This window comes from Mustela lutreola, chromosome 14, assembly GCF_030435805.1.
Source record: "Mustela lutreola isolate mMusLut2 chromosome 14, mMusLut2.pri, whole genome shotgun sequence".
Classification (NCBI taxonomy): Eukaryota; Metazoa; Chordata; class Mammalia; order Carnivora; family Mustelidae; genus Mustela; species Mustela lutreola.
Window position 1 is genome coordinate 21,168,269 of NC_081303.1, and position 21,905 is coordinate 21,190,173.

The 21,905-nt window shown below is 39.6% G+C and overlaps 2 protein-coding genes across 2 annotated transcripts in view; one reads left to right on the forward strand and one right to left on the reverse strand.

Annotated features, from left to right (window-relative positions):
* Positions 1–148: 148 nt before the first annotated feature.
* On the reverse strand, positions 149–20,579 carry IVNS1ABP (influenza virus NS1A binding protein). The gene is made up of 15 exons (XM_059146285.1): positions 20,439–20,579; positions 13,260–13,489; positions 12,338–12,466; positions 11,964–12,133; positions 11,756–11,831; positions 10,513–10,686; positions 9,899–10,024; positions 8,440–8,547; positions 4,636–4,765; positions 4,174–4,398; positions 3,607–3,728; positions 3,389–3,515; positions 3,171–3,302; positions 2,851–3,024; positions 149–1,566 (listed from the first exon to the last, which is right to left on the reverse strand). Exons 3-15 carry the CDS (start codon positions 12,446–12,448, stop codon positions 1,313–1,315), a joined length of 1,929 nt encoding a protein of 642 aa, XP_059002268.1. The 5' UTR covers positions 12,449–12,466; positions 13,260–13,489; positions 20,439–20,579; the 3' UTR covers positions 149–1,312.
* LOC131814446 (uncharacterized) overlaps positions 20,151–21,905 on the forward strand; it is a 68,731-nt gene continuing 66,976 nt past the window's right edge. The window contains exons 1-2 of the mRNA XM_059145387.1: positions 20,151–20,154; positions 20,193–20,954. Coding sequence (XP_059001370.1) covers positions 20,151–20,154; positions 20,193–20,954 — 766 coding nt within the window. The remainder of the gene's footprint in view (positions 20,155–20,192; positions 20,955–21,905) is intronic.

Here is a 21,905-nt window from a genome sequence, read left to right on the forward strand (position 1 = left end):
TCTCTGAGAAAAAAATCTTACCATCAGTTCTATTTCAGACATGGCAGGTGACTGTTTTCCCAAATACCTTAAGCTCATCATTACTGGGGTTAAAAACTGTCCCCCAAACTTTTAAGTTACGAATGAGTACACAAACAACATTTGGGTATTAATTCCATGGTGCAAGGATTTCCTGCAAAGTACCTTTAATATGTTTGCATTGGCAGCAAGCATTAGGATGTGCTAATTTTGGCACCATAAGTTATATGTGTAGCACTACACATTCCATAAAGTCACCCCAACCAGTATTTATCCATATGAAGAGAAAAACTGAGCAAAAACATAGTACTGATAAAGGCTGCATTCATAAACCCAATACAGTTTTAATTTTTTTCACAATCGAGGGTGCTATTTAGGATTGTTAATGATAAATAAAGACAGGAATTATTTAGAAAATAAAGTACTTCACCATTCTTTACTGTTATATATTAAGTGTCTTGCTATATAAAATATACCCTCAAGAAGTCAGAATATTTGAAATCAGTGTTTCAAATAAAAATCACAGCTACGTTACTGTTCAGCAACTCCATTCAAATAAACTATTGGTACTGCAGTCTCCCCCCCCCCCCCCCAAAAGTAGCTGAGGCAAAAGCTTAGAAGTTTGCATTCTGGGCATATAAAAGAAACACTTTACTCTGCATCCTTTAAGACTGCCACTCTGCTTCAGTTATTTGAATCTGCCCTATCTTCAATAGGTAAAGCACTGTGCTGAGAATATAAAAAGTTAAGTTATAAAAAGGCAATCATAAAAGATTAAATCTTGGTAGGCATGTCAGCTTTCTTTTAATAAAAACAAAAATAGTCATTGTCATCTAGTTAAATAAGTCTCTTTTGTATAGAGTGTTCCAGTTATTGAAAAAGGGCCCTTAAAAAAACCCAACTGTCTAGATCTTAAACCCTACCCCCTTGCCCCGTTATACATGTTTGAGGGAAGAGTCATTTAATGTGCAAATTGGCAAAAACAAATGTGGAGGAGGGGACTTCTTGAAATGACATGCCTGATCAAGTCTTGGTTTATTCTTTTACAATATTAATTTCCAAAAAGTAAAATAACCAAAGTAGTCCTAAAAATACACAAAACAGACCTTCATCTTTGCATTCCTTTCCCAATAAACACAAAATGTACAGCATGTTTAATAATATGCAATATGCAAAAGCTTTGTGTTGCTGTTAGCAACATCTGTTACCCACCCACCCTCCTTATTCACAAGTGTACCTCTACTAAACACAATTACATCACTAAGCCTGTTAGTTTGAAAGGGTCTTAAATGTGTTAAAACTGGAAAATCTTCGTGTAGGGGCTCCACTCATTTGACTCGAGGTTATACACTTCCACCGTATTCAGAAATTCATTGCCATCAAATCCGCCCACTGCATAAATGGTGTTCCCTACAGTTGCAATCCCGGCGTTGCTCCTTGGTGAAGTCATGTTTCTCATCATCTTCCATTCATTTCTCGTTGGGTCGTACATCTCCACACAACTGATGGCATGAGAACCATCAAAGCCACCACCTACAAATAATTTTCCTAAAAGAGAAAGGAAACAAGGTAAATCTAAAGAGAGTAAGAAAAAAAAAAACCCTACTTAATTATTTTTTGCTAAAATCAGTGGTTTTTAGTAGAAATGCCTGCTCATTCTGTAGAAAGTACACGCTCTCTAGGAGTTGTGGATACAAATGCAACAAAATTGATGAAAACCCATTCATACCAGGAACTCAGGTAACTTAAAAGGAGAGGGTAGCATCTAACTGAAGTTAATTCCTGTAATTCTTTGTGATAGCTACTATTATTGCCATTTCACAGATGAAATGAGGCACAAAGTAGGTGGACAATTCACCTAAAAATGCAGCTAATTAGTGGCAAGCCAGAGTAGTTTTGTGCACTGGAAATTTTGTAATAGTCTAGTGCCTAAGAACTGAGATTCAAAAGTTAGAGAAAAGCAGGTTTCAGATGACATCATTTTCTTGAGCTTTCCAACTATCTAAAATTACTTTGGCACAAAAACTTCTTGGAAACAGACCAGAAGTTATCACTTATTTTCAAATATATATGCAAAACCGTTAGTAAGTTATTTTCAAACAGATAAAATGTTAGCATTAAAAAAAATCGTTATTTTCTCATCTGTCACTTAAGCTATCTGCATCTATATATTTATATAAGAACTGACAAGGCTGGGGGTGGGGTGCCCTGCAGGCTACGGTCTAGTAGGCTACTGCTGGCATGTCTACACATTTTTGCTTTCAGCAGTTGAGCCACAAGCTTAACTAAGATTCTGCTTTATTCCCAAGATAAGGCTAACTAAACTCTTAATTACATAATTAAACATGTAACTCAATAAAATGGATGTGAAAAGAAAGCTGTTTTATATAAAACCAAGTTTAATGCTTTCAAAAGAATTGTTAAAATGTATTGCTTCCAGTTAGGCAGGGAGTAGACAATTAGAAAAGACTAATCTAGATCGGTACTTATTTTTGCTTTGCAGATCAAGTTCTCTGAATTCTTCTAAAGGAACAAACCCCAAAATGATATACTTTGCATATGGCTTATGGAAGGAAAGAACTTAGAACTTCATTCAGTGAACTCATCAAAAGATGATAGTGTGTTGATATATTTATATTATTATTTTAAGAACTGAGTCTCTTTTAGAAAAGACTTCCAAAAAACAAACCAACAATCCCTATCTCACTGGCAAAGATGGCTGTTCTGAGTTCTGATTATACAAGTATATAGTCATCACTGACATTCGTCCAGAATTTTACAAGAAACTGTTGCCACTCCCTATTCCTCACTTTTCCAAATCCCAACACTCACCATCAAGAACAGCTACGCCAGCTCCTCGCCTAGCCACATTCATGGGTGCAATTAAAGTCCAGGTGTTATTTTCAGGATTGTAACGTTCTACTGTGTTCAGGCAATTCCAAGACTCTGCACCTCCAATTATGTACAAAAACCCACCAAGCTCACAGACTGCAGCCTGGTGTCTACCTATAAAATCAAGTTGAGCCAAAATTATTACTTTATCTCCCAAAACTCTAAGTCGTACACTACATATACTGTTGATTCAGAAGTTAAAACATAAACACACACACACACACAACCAAAAAACAGGACACACAAAAAAATCAACTCACGAATGTTAAGAGGAGCACAGCTTGTCCATGACTTTGTTACAGGATCAAATACATCACAGTTTTTCAGTCCTTTTTGACCATATGGATCAGAGCCACCAACGATGTATAATTTCCCATTCAGAGCACATACTCCTATGTGAATATAAAATAAGGTTATATATTGGTAATCTAATTATCATATTTAAATACTGAATATCCCAGAAGAAAAGTAATTTTACCTGCATTACAACGGTTAGTTCTCAATTCTGGAACAGGAGTCCAGTCATCTATGCTTGGATCATACATCTCTCCACAGCTCAGGTCATCTGAGTGGCCATTCGATCCACCTACCACATAGAGTTGGCCCTGCATCAAAAGTGAGAGATTAGAATTTCTGCCATTCTGAAGTATGAGAACAGCTAAATACGGATTACTTCTTGCAACACAGTGCACTCACCATGAGTACAGCCATTTGAAATCGAGCCCTTGGTGTTCTCATGGGAGCAAGAAAGGACCAGTGATCTGTATGTGGATCATAGCATTCGACTGTTCGAAGACACTCCTCTCTGTTATAGCCACCTAGTAAAAGAATCATCAAGATGTATGTGTAAGATATTAAACGGGACCAGAGTTCCTGGCCTAGAAGGATTTAAGTAATCTGCACAACAAGAAAAGGAATTTTATCCATAAACTTAGTGAGGCCCCATTAGTTGATGTTTTAACAACATTTATCAGTAGAAGTAAATTGCTTAGTCTTGCTCTGAAAATAAGAACAATAATTCAGCTACGTTCTAGTTTAAGAATTAGAAACAGACATTTACTTAAAGGTTAGACAACACGAAGGTATTTACTTTTTATTTCTTGGTCTTTTTAAAATATGGGAAAGCAGAATGCCAAGGAAGGCGGCATATATTAAACCCTATCTTCCAAAGTTCCCATGTCACAAGCAAGCACAAATGTCCATTTAAGAGGCTTAGCCAGTTGAAAGTTTTCAGTAAGAAAACACTCATCCTTCTGTTCTTACCTGCTGCTATAAGCTTGCCGTTCATCTCTGCTGTCCCCAGGCCAGACCGTGCATACTGCATGGGAGACATGGGCTTTTCTATTAGCTCATCTGGTTGCATCTCAAAGCTTAAACTTTTAATTAGTTTTGGAGTACTCGTTGGTGAGCTCTGTGGGCTGTTTCGTCCATGAAGGAAAATTACACAGAATATACCATCCAGCACAGCCAGGCACAAGTAAGTGTTATCTGTAAGCAGAAAAGTTCTATGTTTAAGATGCAGTTATTGTTACTTTTGGTTTCCTGCGTGATCCTGAATTGGACTCCAGATTCCAGCATAGAATGATCTGCTATTGTTTTCCAAATTTAGTTGCTTCTGAGTTTTTTCTCCACAGTGACTTTCAAAGTTATTAAATGGTTCCGCTCAACACTCCTTCTTTAAAAATAAGTACTTCAAAGACAATCTGACAAGCATAATACACTTACTTGAAGTCTTTTCCGAAGCAACGATTTTCCATTCATGCTTAGGGCTTTGTACTGTAGCATTTGGAGAAGAGAGACATCCAGTGGAACTGCTACTTATCGGCTTATGGCCATTCTCACGTGGTGGCTTTTTCTGCAAAATCAAAAGGTAGCTACAGAAACCTAGCCAAAGACCATACCTGGTGTACCTTTCTTTGTTCCTGAGCTATTCCACAACACTGAAAAAAACGTGTCTTTCACCTATGTATGACGTTTATAGCATACCTAAATTTAAGACAAACCAACACTTTCCAACTGACACAAATTACTGGCATACATCCATCTCCACTTGTAATGAAACAACTATAACTACACAAATAGCCTGGCCAGGAAAAGCTCAATTTAAGAAATTTAAAAAACACTGTAGATCAAATATCAGAATACTTCAGTGGGGGGTGGGGGAGATGGGAAGGAACCCCCTTCATAATCTACATAAGCTCACATACTCTTTATACTAAGTGTAGAATCATCTTTCAAAAGAGGTTTTTAATTTAAAAGGGTATGAATGATCTGAAATAATACATTTAACCCACTGTCTCTAAGAAATTATCAAATGTAATAATATCATATGTACTATGATATCCTTCATACAATGCCAGCAAAGAAGTGAGCAGAAATTTATCCAATCCAGGCCCTCTGAGAAGTACTTCTCAGGACCACTTTACAGATTTAGAGTGCTTTTCTAGACAAATCAAACTACATCAAAACACAGAAATAAAAACCAGAAACCAGAAATGGAACAATACTACTAAAAGAACCAAACATTCACAACAGTAGAATACACAGGAACACTAATGGGCAAAGCTACAAATTTTCCCAAATAACTTTAAGAGAATCACATTGTGTTCTTATGTATGAGTTCCCTTTGATGGTTTTCTTCCAATAACATTAGCCCTTGACTTTTAAAGGATATGATCATACGGAATTAGAGGAGTCAAAGACCCCCTAGGCAGAACTACCAAATAAACAGGTACCACCCTCAGTACCTGATCAAGTCTGCTTATCTACTTACTTTGGTCCCCAGGGCCAGAGCCACATGGATAGGTAAGATTTACAGTAGAAATTTGTTTCTTGTGGAAGCAATAAAGCCAAGTAACAACTCTTAGAGGAAAAGATTTTGGTAGCTACTTGAAGCCGTGAAGTTTGGTCTGGGCCATTCAACAATTGTGGTTACAGCGTATGTAGGCTATTTTGAGAACAGGTAGAGCATGTACTAGGTTAACGGTTAACATTAAGTTCTACTTAGACATTTACTATATACCTAGGTATTATTAGGAACTTTATTCACATCATCTCTTTTAATCCAGTTACGGCCAGTACTGCCAATCCATTTTATTGGTAACAATACTCAGTGAAGATATGCATTGCCTAATGCAATACAACTAAAAGAAAAATTAGAAATTCTGAGTATAAAGCCACTCTTTTTATACTATGACAGACTTGTGTCTTCTGCTACTAGAATTACAAAGTACATAAAACCCCATCCCAACCTGTGGGAAGAAGGGATCCAAAGTATCACAAACTGATAATGCTTATATTAAGAGCTTTTATCACAGTAAGAAAACTGTTCCAATGTATGGACTATAATTGAGAAAAAAAATCAATGTAAAAGAAAAGCAGGGTAACAGCAAAGACTATTTTTTTTTTTTTTAAGCAAGTTATACAGAAATGCTGGATAACTCCTTTATATTCCTTCTGCAACATTTCCAAACCCATCCTTCCCTCTCCTTTATCTTCAAACTTTCCTCTATCAGCTCTCATCCAGCCACGCATTGGCTCTGCTTTCTTTGCCTCTGGCTCACCAGAGGGTTATCTCTGGTGGCGGTTTCTTTTTCAACCATTATTACTTCTCAAGCTAATGGATTCCTGACCTTAATATACTTTGGAACTTATATCCACTAAAGATTACAAAGTGGCCTCTCACAATTAATGCAGAAGAGATGGTATCTATAACCTTCTTTTACATGACCTCCCAAAGAATGATTTGACTCAATTAATAATTTATTGTCCTCCTTAAAAATTATCTCCACCTATGTTAGGTGGAGCTTTTAATGTATTTTGATTCTAATTTCTTCCTTCCTTTCTAATGGCTTCTTGTCAAACTCTTTTCCTATTCCTCAAGCCTAATGTGTCATCACATCCTGTTTAACTTCATGATCTTTATATCCAGGGAACCACCTTCTAATGAGTCACATATGTCAGAATTCCATTTTCTCAAATTCTTTCTCTTCCTTTTGCTTAATTTTCTTATTCTAAATGATCACTAAGGACTCATTCAACTTTTGAAACTATAAATGTCTAGAGTCCACTCTTCCTCCTCCATGCCCTTGAATCAAGCCCTTGTCATTTTTTAAAAAATGACTTCTTGTAATAGGCTGTAAATTGGTCTTACAAGCTTTACCCTCTGTGCTTGGGTCGTAAAAACTGAAGGGTTTAATGCCATCCTTTACTGGAGTAAGAAATACAAAAGGAAATAAACCACAGATCAGGTGGAGTCCCATGACCTAGAGACCGCCCATCTGATAGTTAACAATATGACTAATGTATAGATTTTTGCTGTATAGAAGTACAGTAATTTAATCAATCCCCCTATGTAACCGACATACCTCTCTCTATATGCTATGCAAACTCTTCTCAATCATAGGGCTGCTCAAATGTTGCCTCCTCTGTAAAATTCCCCTAGTTTCTCTCCTGTTCTTCCATGCCCTCCCCTATATGCCTTTCGAAGACAACTCCTGTAAGAGTGTACCGTTTCACTCTGCTGTAAGGTCCTACAACCCGAAACTATCCCTCATACACGTTAACATCATGGCCTGCCACTTATTGGGCACGCAAACTTTAATTGTTGAAAGTATAACTTTAAAAAAAAATACATCTTTAGAGTCACGAGGGAAAATATTCTAAATGTTCAAAACGCAGAACTACGAATAAAGTTCTCAACTAACTCACACCCTGACACTTTTGTGAAAATAAAGATATTTGGTGACTACTGCCACAGAATACTCCTGTTTTCTTTATTTCACTTTCTATTAAAAAAAAAACATTCCTTTAAACTGGGTTAACTCAGCCTATTCTACAGTTAATGCCTTACAAATACAACACTGAGCTGAAGGCCAAAAAAAAGAATGCATACTACATGACCATTTATGTCCACTCTAAACACAGGCAAAGTAGTCTGTTGTTTCAGAAGGTAGAATAATGGTTTTGTTTGGGGGGGTGTGAAGGGAGGTGACTGGGAAGGGATAAGAGGTTTCCAGGAAGCAGAAATCTCTTCTTGACCCAAGTAGTGTTTAAATTAGTGGGTACACTATTTGACATTTATGATTTGTGTACTTTAAATTGTCTCCAGACTAAAAAAGTTGATACCTAAGATTTAAAAAAAAACCAAAAACCAAAAAATGGAACAGAACAAAACAAAACAAAAAAAACCCCAGGGTCTAACAACACTTATTCCTGTTGCAAACTATTTTTTTGTAACCTAACCCAAAAAATCAATTTCTACTTTGTTTCATCTTATCGGCCTTTCTTACTACTTGTAAATCCTATTTCATTGAGAAAAAAATCTAAATGTGTTGAATTTATTTATTTTTATGTGCCAAAACAGTAGTAACTGTTAAGAAAGATAGGCTTGTTTTGTCCCCAAAATGTTTCTGTTTAGTTATACCAATGAAATTCTTCCACTTTCCTTTATTAAAGGAAAATTTCAGTATGCTACAAATGCTCTAATCACATTTTAACCTGAGGTTACCTCAGATGTGCAATGTGTACCTGCACAAACTGAATGTGGTCATCATCACTGCCAAACACCTCAGCCTGTCCATCTAGTAGGTTCCCATCAAGCAGCTTGTGATCAGCTGAGTAGTACAAGGTTTGAACCTGCAAAACAGCAACAGAACACCCATGTGGCTACCGTCTCCATGGCTACTCCACTAGTATGCAGCTCACACAAACGCCTCAAGGTAACCTCCAGTGTGCTTCCTGAACTTGACATCTTGCTCTGGCAGGATCCCGAAGTAAAGAAAATACAGGTCATGGTTGTAAAAATTTAAAAAACAAAAATCAAATACAGAATCTTCTAATACTGGCCGAAGAGTCCTTGTCTTGACTGGCTTGAAAGAAATCTTCATTTTCTCATAGCTTCTATTATATAGCATTAAGAAAAAAAGCACTAGTACAATATATATAGACTCTTAAAGAATATACATATTTACAATAAAATATGGAATATGGTTTACACCTTTGAAGTGGTCTGATTTGCATTAACATATTTCTGTCCTGCAGGCAATTTCAAGAAAAACAGATAAAAAGCAAATGCAAAATGCAAACAAGCTGTAGAGACAGAGATAACTCACGTAGCAGATGCAAACACATGGTTAATGCACCTGATTTTCAAGTGGGAAAGGATATAAAACTTTGGGATCACCTGTTAGCCTTCTTAGAACATAATGATAACAATATGTTTCAAGGCCTAACAGATCTGGTAAGCCTTTAGTGAGTCTGAAAGGCTTAAGTGGAATGACAGATGCAGGGCCACTCTACTGCTCCGTCGGCATACGTTCAATTCCCACCATTTCTCCATCAAATCTTTCTTGTGTTATTTTTAAAAAGTAGCCCAAGGTAAGTGAGTGACTATATGTATGCACAACACCATTGAAAAACACAAAGCTTTAAAGAGAGAATCCTGTAAAGGAGTAAACACCATTAAATCATCATCGCTCTCTGCCCACAGCGGATTTTTCTTAGGAGAACTGGGGCAGGACTGCTGCTTCTTTACGTGTCAATACACTGGAGGTTTCTTCTTGTTTCTTCAGTCTTGGGTATCCTAGTTTTGTTAATAAACCTATGGGGAGATAAATCAATGGGGAGGAACAACCATTAGAAGCTTTTACCTACTTTCAAATTTAAAGCAAAAACCTGTGAAGAAAAATTAAGAATCTACAGAAAATTTCAGTATCACCTCCCATTTCTAAAGCAAATTACATGCTACTTTAAAGGAAGTTAACAGCACATAATAAGCAAAGAAATAAAAAAAGAAAAGCAGAAGACCAAACTGAACGGTTCATTCAGCTCACCTGGACACCCCCCCTGTTTCTCAGCTTAGGGGTACCTATAGCAAAATTTAAATTCTTTAGGGTGATGGTTATAAAATAAAAGTGAAAGGGAATCCTTCATGTTATAGCAAAATAATTTTTAAGAATTGCTGAAACCCATTTACTTTAAAACTAACCTCTTCCATCAGCTCTTCCAGACTGTCTCCATTCTCCCAGATGCTACGCTGCACCCAGTTGATTACCTTTGTGTACAATTTGCCATTGCTGGGCAAGCAGACATTATCTTCAAGCATTACCTCCAACTAGAATTAGGAAAAAACAGTGACACATAGATCAGTGTTGAACCTGTAATACTCAGCTTACGGCTCAATTTCATAATAAAATGCTCACAGATGCCCAATCACATTCCACATATTTACTCTAATTTATAAGGAAATCAGTAGCCAGGGTGCCTGGGTGGCTCAGTAGGTGAAAGCCTCTGCCTTCGACTCAGGTCATGATCCTGGGATCGAGCCCCACATTGGGCTCTCTGCCTGCCTCTCTGCTTATTTGTATCTCTTTCTGACAAATAAATAAAATCTTTAAAAAAAAAAAAGAACGGAAAGAAAGAAAGAAAATCAGTAGCCAAAAAAATATACCAATGGGTAGGCAGAAAACTGTTACACTGCCAAAAGTATCATTTGAATGTATTATTTTTTTTTTCTAACCATTACTTACATGCTTGAAACATGTACAAAGATTCCCTGCCTGGAACTAAGAAGTATATATCTTTTTATAGATTTTTACTCACCTTTAGCCGTGGAAGTTTAAGAAACTCCTCCTCTTCTGAAATTTGTAACAAATGCTCCTGAATATAAGCATCAACCTTATTCAACAAACGGGAGTCTCCCATACAACTTGCAAAATTTCGGTAAGAGATGCAGCTGGTAACATCCATTCTAGATAGCAAATAATCACCACAAACCTTGGAAAAGAAACGCACAAGTACCAATACTTACATATATTTTACTTGATGAATATTTAATACTTAGTGTGTAAGCATTACGTGAAGATAGAAAGATGAATTAAGAATCACTGCCCTGGGGCGCCTGGGTGGCTCAGTGGGTTAAAGCCTCTGCCTTCGGCTCAGGTCATGATCCCAGAGTCCTGGGATCGAGCCCCGCACCAGGCTCTCTGCTCAGTGGGGAGCGTGCTTCCTCCTCTCTCTCTGCCTACCTCTCAGCCTACTTGTAATCTCTGCCCGTCAAATAAATAAAATCTTAAAAAAAAAAAAAAAAAAAAAAAGAATCACTGCCCTAATCAAACAACTTTAACATTGGGAAGAACATATGCATACAAACAATAAACATCAAAGAATAGTATACAAATGTCTAAGTTGTTTAAGGAAAGATGCTACAAACTGAAATGCTGTGATAATGCATATGAAATGTTCAAATATTTCTAACTAGAATAATTAGAAAAGACTTCATTATGAAGGCAGTATCTAAACTGGGTTCTACATGAGAGATGTTGCTGAATGCAGAATAGAGGAAGCAGGGACCATGACCTGAGCAGAAGACAGATGCTTTACCAACTGAGCCACCCAGGCACCACAAGACTTAAATGCCCTTTACCCTATGAATTATTAAGCAGCTCTCAATGGCATTAAATTCTAGAAGGAGTCCTTTTAAAGAGGAGCTCCAGCATGTAGAACAACAAATGAACTGAGAATATAAGCTATATGATTAACTCTTGAGGAAAAGCAAGTATTTTACACCCTATCAGTGACTGATACAGCTACCCAGCCCAGAAGACTACTGGAAGAGCAAGGGTTTAGCTCAAATTATCTGAGAGAAGTATGACCTTGCTACATAACTATAACTGAATGGTTAATAAATGGTTAAAATAACATTCAGTTCTCTATGGGAAAAAGGGGGCCATTTTTCAAGTTCTTGAAACTAAGAAATGGCTTAGGACAAATTATGCCCTCTAACCATGTAAAAGCAGACTTGCTAGTAATAGTTCCCCTTATATACTAACTTCTTGTACTCTACCTGCTTTACTCGGTCCATCTTTAGCTTTTTTGCTGCAGAATAGACATCTTTTACCAATTCTTTATCGGCTTTCAACCTATTAAAAAAAAGTTCTTTATCATTTATGATACTAAGGCCTTAAAACACAGATACTTAATTGAAATAAATTTAGAGAGACTTGGAATTTCCTGATGACATCCCCTAATTACACAGTTTATAAAGTACTTACTGAGCAGTGTAGGCGTAATTCAGTAAGACTTCAACAGCTTCCGGATTGAGATCATCAAATTTAACATGAGAAATTCCATGAGGATCACTATCACTATTAAAGATTTCAAATAAATAGGGACTGCAGCAAGCCAGGACTGCTCTGTGTGCTAACATCTCATGGCCACAGACCTGAAATTATGAGGAATTAAAATCAGAAGTACTGTGGACTATGTATTTCTCTAGCTAATTACCACCTGGGATGATTCTTTATCTAATATTTATAAGTAAATCATTGCTTTTTAAAGTTATTTCATGAAATGCCTACCATGAAAAATAAATTAAGCAAATCTGCTTAATTTACTGCTTTTAGTAATAAAATATCAATTTTTATACCTGAAGTCGAACATCACAGAACTGGCCACTTTTCCTCAGAGCATTTAATTTGGCAACAGAAGACTCAATAAAATTTTCGTCTTCAAACATTAAATATCCGTTGGGAATCATTTTTCCTTATAAATTTGGCTAAAGAGCAGAAAGAAAGCTGAGTTATTACACTTGTGAATGAGGAATTTTATGATTATACCTTAAAGAGTAACATGGTACCTTTATTTTCAAAATTCCATCATATCAACACAAAAATGTTATTACACAAAAACACTGTGGAAACACTGGCACTGGATGTCCAAGTTTCTCTACCCCTGTACTCTGGTCCTAAGTCTTTTTGAGGATTCATACAGCAGTGAGTTATCTCAATGCTTTTGGTCTAGGTTTCCATACACATTCATTCTGAGGGGGAAAGAAACATCACCCAAGCTTGGCCCAAACCCATACATTGAGTAACCCTAAGAAGCCTGGAAGGATGTAGAGCAGTCATCACTTACAGGTTTCCATCTTTTGGGCTGCTGTCATTGCTTGACTCCCAAATGAAAGATATATAAGACAAATGTAAATTCTGTTCCCTTTGCAAGATTCAGATATTAGGGATCACTTATCTCCTAAGAATACATGCTAGAAACTTAAAAAAGTTTTAATTCTCTTTTAAAAAAAATGTTCATTTCACCTTTACTTGTGAAGAATTGACCAATGGCTATACAAAATCCACTATTAAAAGGCAGTAATAAATTTCAGTTTGAGCTGATTTATTTAAATTCAAAACAATTTACAGAAAGAAAAAAACCAGAAAAGTGTTTTTTTTTCCTACACATGATCACTGACGTTCCCTTTAAGAAAATTATGAAAGGCTGGTAGTATACTGGGCATAGTCTTCGGAAAAAAAATGTGTCTTAATGTTGCCCTGGGCACTGAATTCACTTACCTACTGAACTGGTGAGAAATGGATTTCTGGGAAGTCTTAGATAATCCAAGGACAAAGGAGTGTTAAAACTCAGCAACTTCCTCAAGGTATGAAGACAGGTGGTTGAAGTGAAGGCAGAGGTGTCTTAAGCTCTAAATGGTGATTCCAAAACTATCAGGCTTGAAATGATGTAATCAAGTCCTTAAAAGCTATAGACATGAATTTCTTCTGTGATAATCATGCATCATAATCTGTAATAATGACAAATATCAGTTACTCAGGATGATCAAAGACTGTCATTGATCTAAGTGGATTAAATCAAACAAAGTCCTTATCTTCGAGGAATCTTTTTTTTTTTTTTTAAGATTTTTATTTATATGTTCGACAGAGAGAGACACAGTGAAAGAAGGAACACAAACACGGGGAGAGGGAGAAGCAGGCTTCCTACGCAGCAGGGACCCTGATGCAGGACTCGATCCCAGGACCCCGATCATGACCTGAGCCAAAGGCAGACACAATGACTGAGCCACCCATTCGGCCCTCTAGAAGAAATCTTGATGTAAATGGACACAAATACAGAAAATAACTAACACAAATGCAGTTATACATAAACATTTTTCTTTTAACCTGCAACTATTCAGGTTGCATTCAGATTAAACAAACAAAAAACACCTTCCCTGGAAGATAGGAGCTAATATATATCATTTATTTTTTTTTTTTTTTTTTTTTTTTTAAAGATTTTATTTATTTATTTGACAGAGAGAAGTCACAAGTAGATGGAGAGGCAGGCAGAGAGAGAGAGAGGGAAGCAGACTCCCTGCTGAGCAGAGAGCCCGATGCGGGCCTCGATCCCAGGACCCTGAGATCATGACCTGAGCCGAAGGCAGCAGCTTAACCCACTGAGCCACCCAGGCGCCCAATATATATCATTTAAATGAGATATACAAGCCCAAGACTGGAGAACAAATATAAATACTTGTTAACTCTGAGATTCTTTACTCTTAGATTTTAGATTACAACTAACATACAAACATATGATCTGTCCATTTTCACCAGCCAGCAAGCAACCTTTGGGCATCATTCCCAGACACATATACAATGTTAACAGTCAAAATCGGATACACTGTTCCCCAAAATGTGGTCTGCTTACCCAGCCTCTGCACCTTTGTTCAAGTTGTTTTCTCTTCTTGGAATACCAAAATGTGGTCTGCTCTACCCAGCCCCTGCACCTTTGTTCAAGTTGTTCTCTCTTCTTGGAATACCGTTAATGCAACCTCTGCCAGATGAAGTCTTACCTCCAAAGAGCTCCTGCCAAATCCCCCTAGTTGAGAGAAGTTTCTCCCTATCTTCTTCATTCTGAACACTGTCTGAAAGGCATGTGTAATCTTCCAGCTGGTCTGTTCTGAGCTGGGCTTCTGTGGACCTTCTTATCTCCCTTGATTCAAGGCTCTGGAAGGCAGAGCCTCTGTCTTGCTCACTTTGTATCCATCCCATCTCCCCACTACCAAAACAACTAGCCTAGAAACTTAAATATGAGTACTTGTTGAGCTGAACTAAATAAAAGGGAAAATACCGATGCCTGTTTTTTATATGGTACTTGTACTTATATATAGTAATAAACTACCAATGGAATTATTTATAGTTCAATCCACATCTTAAAAGTAATCATATTCAGTCCTCCTACCTCCATTTCCCCCCCCTCATTTTCACGTGGCATCAACTGCAAGTGTCAAATTCAGATGGCAATTATTTAAGCACCTGAACTGTTATGACACCACTGTCAGTATAATTTAGGAAATGAGAACTAAATACTTTGAAAGATGTGCATACTTTTTAAAAACGGACATCTTAAAATTACCTGGATTTTCCTTCTACATCTATCAAACCCAGAATTCTAACAATTATGTTCAGGTTAATGAATAATCACTTAACCCAGAACCCACTGAAGGCTGGTCCAGCTCCAACTGAACAAATTGTTAAGTTCAATACATGCATACTCTGTAATGGAGCTGGATGCCACATGCCCTAACTGGTTTCTCTATAATGTAAGTTCTACTTCAAGGACATCCTGGGTAATTCTGACTTAGGCTGGGGTTGTGGTCAATGCTTTCCCCTGCAACATATTATATTAGTATGTAATACTGATTTCCTCTACTCTATAGCTGCATCTAGATTAGTTCAGCTTTTAAGAAATTAGTTCTAACAAATTATTTCCAAGTACCACACAATTCTATGTACACAGAGAGACCCACCATCCTAAGGAAACATTCAGACATTTCAGTCAAGATTTATCTAGCTCAAATTAAGAAAATCTTTGTATATATGATACATACTTGGGGGTGGCCAATTCACAGACATAATTGGTAACTCCTCATTTCAGTTTCATAAACTGCTCTTTTTTTTTTTTAAGATTTTATTTATTTATTTGACAGAGATCACAAGTAGGCAGAGAGGCAGGCGGGGGTGGAGGGAGCAAGCTCCCTGCTGGGAAGAGAGCTCGATGCCCAGGACCCTGAGATCAGGACCTGAGCTGAAGGCAGAGGCTTTAACCCACTGAGCCACCCAGGCACCCAGTCATAAGCTGCTCTTATAAGGGTAAAGAGGGGGGGAATCCCTCCATGCAGATTATGTTGGTATCATTAAAATGTGCTTTTTGAAAAACCATAAACTTATGTTATAGAGATTTATAAACATATTAAATATTGACCAGTTTTATTCATTCTTCAGTGTTTTTCTGTAAACTAGTCTTGATCTAACCAAGAATAAAAATGACATCTAAGTTCTACCTTAAATTTTGGGGGGTGGGAGGGAGATGGTTAAAATCACTCAGTCCATTAGAAGAAAAAACTGGAAAATTTTGGGAGCAACTCTAGGTATACAACTTTGTACAATATTATTGATTTGCAATAAAATGAGTTCTTCTACATTTAGAACTTGGAAGACTTTCCAGCATATCAGGGTCTTAATATGAACCTCATCTCTTTAATGATTAGTACAACCCTACTCGATTTTAAGAGCTAGCTCAAGTCCACTTGACATTTTTATTCAATTATTGTCCTCATATGCTGTAGGTCCCTACTAGCACCCCCACCCCTGCCTAGTTGGAGGAGATCGTATCAGCTCTTGCCTGCAAAACCATGTCTTTGAAAGTTCATAGTCACTTTCACTCAAGTAAGCATTTGGCAAATTGAGTTTCAAAAGATGCTAAAAATTTTAGTACATCTTATTTTGGTTTGTGAGACTCAAACTCAACAATTGGTGGAATAAAAATACACAGATTTTTTTTTCTTTGAAAAGCCAAACCAAAAGCCCAACACCCTAGAGTTACATAAAAGTATAAAATTTAAAATTTCTTTGTTATTTAAAGAATACAAAAACACTAACCTAAAGTGATATATCCACCCTACGTTTATTGCAGCCTTATTTACAAGAGTCAAACTATGGAAGCAGGCCAAGTATTCATCCACAGATGAACGGATAAAGAAAATGTGGCATATATATACATACATAAAACGGGATATTACTCAGCCATAAAAAAGAATGAAATCTTGCCATCTGCAACAACATGGATGGATCTAGAGAGTATAATGCTAAGCAGAATATACCAGAGAAAGACAAATACCACACCACTTCACTCATATGTGAAATTCAAGAACCAAATGAAAAGAAAAAAAGAGACAAACCGAAAAAAAGACTCCTAACTACAGAGGACAAAGACACGGTTACAGAGGGGAGGTGGGTAGATCAATGAGTGAACTAGTAAGGGGATTAAGAGTATACTTGTGTTAATGTGCACTCGGTAATATATGGAACTGTTAAATCACAATATTGTACACCTGAAACTAATAACACTGTTCACTACACTGGAATTAAAATCTAAAAAAAAAATGTCTTTGCTACTTAAAATATACAATCAATTAATCCACTTTAAAAATTAAAACTGGGGTCAAATACAACATATTCTGGTAAATACACCTTCATTCCTTATTATGGCCAGTGCAAGAAAATGGGAGACAGAAGACTCATAAATGAGTAATTAAACTGCTTCAGTAACACCCAGAAGTTCACATGTTATGTTACCACAGGCCCCAAAAAGATTAGCTTAACTGAAATACAATTCAACAGGTCTTACCCAAGAGTTGTAAAAATGGTGGGCACACTATGGCCTGGCCTCCAAATTATTCTTGGGCCTTCAGTAAGCCCAAGAATAAAATGTCATCAGTTTTAAAAGATAAAATGTTATTAAATTTTCAAAGCATTCTTAAAACCTCAAGGCACGTAACAATTTTATTATTTAAGTTTCAAGGCAATCTTTTGAGGGCAGCCAACTCACAAAATAGCAATGAACTCTATTTTTAAAGGGCAGATTTTTATAATTACAAATTCAATCTTTGTAAAACTAGAAGTTATACATTCCACGTCACCTTTCAAACTACGATCTCAAAAGTCAAACTCACTCAATTCCTCCATCCTCATTGTTCCGCAATTCTTATATCCCCATTTATGGCACCAAACATATGGCTGGGACAATCGGGAATGGGATGCTTATAATACCAATGGAGTTAACTCCACTCCCCAGCACTGAACACTTCACAGACCAACCAGAAAGACAGATACCAAGCAGTGAAAATAGTTCAAACAAAAGAGGAAAGGGGTATGACATACATATTCCAGAAACTGCAGCTATTTTTGTTTCAATGGATTATGGTCTGCAGGATGCAGATGGTAAATAGGGGGAGAGGAAGTAAGAAAGATCAATGCTAAGATTTAAACAATGCTGGAGAGCAGAAAAGGATTATAGTAAGAACACTCTAGCAGAATTGGGGGGGATGGTCTAGAGGAACATATAAAATATAGAAGTGGGGACATTAAGATATTATATATTCCTGCTTATCCTATCATTTTAGCTTGGATATGTGTGGCATCAGTATCAAAATCAGTATCAAAATTAGAATTCCGAAAAATGTTTAACAGTTATTTGTAGTTTGCTGCAAGCTCAAGGTTAGTTAGAAGAGGAATTTGCTGTGGGACATTGTAATGCGGAGTTTACTTGCTCAGTATCCAGCTTGATACCAAATGTGTTAAAATACTGATCTGATAGGTAGGAAAATACTGATAGGTTTAGAAATCACTTACAAGGTGGTAGCTCAAGTTTACAAGTGAACATAAGCATGTATTTTCTGTGCATCTAACAAGAACCCAGAGATCACTCCCGTGTTCATAATTTCTCCATTTACACTCTGTAGCCTAAGGCGGGAGGATCTCCAACCTTTTAGAATTCCTCCATGGAGATTGACTATAAAATCATACTGCTGTGTCTCTCTCTGTCACATAAATAAATAAAATCTTTAAAAAAAAAAGAAAAGTCAATGAAATTATCTTTAGGAGTACTTTATCTTGGTATCAGTAATTAAGACATTTCCCTAATAAAAGAACATTCTACATTAAAAACCAGATTTGCAAAACTACATTCAATTGCCATCACAAATATACCTCAACCAAGGAAAAAAGCCCACTCCAAAGTAGCCCAAAAGATACCAATTTAAACTAAAACCAAACCTGGGATCCTCTGGGGGGTTTTTTGCGGGGGTGGGGGGGAGGTGGTAGACAAACAGTACAAATTAAGATAAAAGGTATAATTAATATCTATTAACTAACTATATAGCTTTCACATATTAGAAAAATTCAGAGGAAAACCATTCCAGGTCTCTTTTAGGTCAGTGTGTGTTCTAGTCCAATTTTACCACCAACTACCAAACTACAGACATCTGAGAAGCCTGCCAGCTAGCTTTAAAGGATACTATTGTTAATCCAATTCTAAACAGTGCTTGTCTCATCTCCAGATATACAGCTGCTCTCCTTAGCATCCTTAAGAGGAAGATTTCAGCACGATTATGCCTGCAACTAACTATTCATCCGTATTTTGTTATCCTAAAATCAACTGCCAGTGCCAGAGTTATTAAAGGAAAATACGGATTCTGGTAGTCTGGCCCACGCTGTACTTGTTCAACTGTTAAAGAGTAGTTAAGTACCACGCTTCCAAAGTTGTTACTTATCACTAGACCGAAGATCACCACGCAAAGTCCTCAAACAACAGTTTGATACGAGAGTATTCTAATCCTCCATCACTGGCAATAGACATTAGGAAACAAAACCACGCTCTTTAGGCCTATGTCTACTTGCTACAGGTTTTGAAACGTCCGCTGTTTCAAATCTACTATGTATTGAGAAACAGTTAATCTATTTCTAAAATATTTGTCGTCCAAGTCTTCTTACATTCAACTCTCAATCTGATATTGCCTGATACTTTCCTACCACCAAGAATTTACAAGCAAACGCCGTTTTGCAAGCCGCGTGCAAGAATGGAAAAAGAGCAGACCTCTCCGCGGATTTTTTTTTTTTTTTAAACAAGGCAAGTGGCGATCGCCTCAGAGTGACTCAAGAGTCGGGTAGCCCCAGGCCTTCCTCCCAGCGCGGCCGGGAGGGCGCCCACTCCCAAGGCTGGAAGGCGAGGCGCCCGGCGCCCGCACACCCCCGGCTGGGATTGGCCGGCCACGCAGTCATTCAGCGCCGACACGTCAGGGCAGCCGCTCCCTCCCTCCTCCCGCCCCCTTCTCCCCGCGCTTGGCAAGAAAAGCTGGCAACGTGGAGCGGGAACAAAGGACCCCGCGGCCCACGGCGATCCGGGACGCGGTGCCACCCCACTCCAGGCCCGAGGCACCGAGGCGGCCCGGAGCCGGCTCCCCGCCCACACGCGCCGAGTCCTGGGAGGTCCCAGGGAAGAGAGTCCAGACCTCGTGAAACCCAGACACCCGGAGTCGGTTCCTGACAGCGGGAAAGGAGATTCCCGCGTTCTCCTTCCGGCAGTCATCCCTGCCGCGTGTTGCCCTGACCCAGGCCCCCGAGAATCCCATGGGCAAAAACTCCCGCCCTACTTCCTCTGCCCGAGCTGAGGCGGCCCGCAGCCGCCTCGGCCGCCAACGCGACCCGGCAACCATGGCAGCGCCGGGAGCGCGGGGCCCGCGCGGCGCCAGCTCCTCGCCCCCAGAAAGCGGCAGCAGCGGCTTGGAGCGTCCTCCCCCGGGACCAGGACGCTGCTCCGCGCCTCGCACCGTCTCCCCAGCCGCCCGCGCCATCCCTCTGCTCGGACTCCGGTCGCGCCCTCTTCCTCCTCCACCGTCTGGAACCTGCGCGTATTACCTGGTTCATCCCTGAAGAGATGGAAAAACTCATGTCTGGAGCTTCGATGGGGAGCAGGAGGAAGCGGGCGGGAATCGGCCCAACGGAAAGCGCCTCGAGGCCGCGGAAGGGGGGAGCGGTCGGGCGGGAAGACCAGCGGTCAGCCGCAGAGGCTGCGAGGAGGGGCCGCGCCACCGAAGGTTCGCGGGGACTCGCTCGCTCGCTGGCACTGCCGCGCCGAAGCAGCAGGCGGGGAGACTGTGCAGCTCGGCTGTGAGCGACCGACCTCCACGCGCGTCCCGGAGACACTGCCGCCGCCGCCGCCCCGCTCGCGCCGCACCCCCTCGCACGTCACCACGTGCGCCGCCGCCGTCGCCGCCGCCGCCAATGTCTCCCGGCAGCTTCCGGCCCGAAGCCGTCAGCGAATCACAAGCGAGCACGAGAAAGCTCCCGCTCGCGGCCCCGCCCACCGCTCGCCTAGCTTCTCCTTCGCCGGCTTGGGTTCCTTCCTGCTCGGCTCAACTAGGTCAAGGCAAGGTGATCTCAGGGAGAGAGAGAGACGGTGTTTGGGGCTCGCCTCCTTTTATTGATCGCGTTGTGATCTCCTTCCCTAGCTTCGCACCCTGGCTTCGACTGTGCCGGAACTGGTTTCCTCCAGCCGCCCTCACCTGTTCTGCCTCCCCCTCGAGGCACAATAGCCGGAGATCAGACGTGGGAGATTAGAGATCTCGACGTCCAATTTACATCTAGGCAACTGCCCTAGACTGGAGTTGGCCGCCCTGGACCTTAGAGTCTGCGGTTGGCGTGGGCCCTCACCTTTGTTGGAGGGAGGGGGGGGGCATGGGGCGTGGGGATTGTGAGTGAGAAGAGAGGCACGCTGCGGGAAGGGGTGAAAGGGTTCAGGAACCGGAAAAAAAAACCCCTGTTGAAGCGGTCAGAGGAGGCCTTCTGTTATATTAGTGTTGCTATAAAAACCTTCTGCTTTTGGTCCCCCGGATTTGTTTTGTCTGAGCACGGCTCTCCTTTCGGAGGCAGTCCGTTCTTTGCTGGTCTTGGCTGTCTTAAAAAGAAAAAAACAACAACGACGACAACAACAAAAAACCAAAACCTGGAGAACCGGCGGTCCTTATCCTAGTCTTCCGGGGCTTTTCAGACCACATGCCAAACTTAGTTATCCACCCTGCCACTTTGCCCCCAAGAGTCAAACCTGTCCCCTGGGGACAGGAGGTATCCTGGGCTCTGACGGTAACTTCATGTGACTGAGGACATGGTGGAAAGATTCCTAGATTAAAGGTGAGGGGATTTACAGAGGTGAAGTTGTTTGGCAGAGGCTTCCAGGCTAACGTCCTGTTAGTTTATCCTGATGTAGGGAGGGCGCTTAGGCGGCGTGTGCCCAACTTTGTATTTGACCACTCAAGTTAATTTGTAGACATTTCCAGGAGCCTACCATTCATTATCATGAAGTATTTATGCTTATGGGAGCAGGAA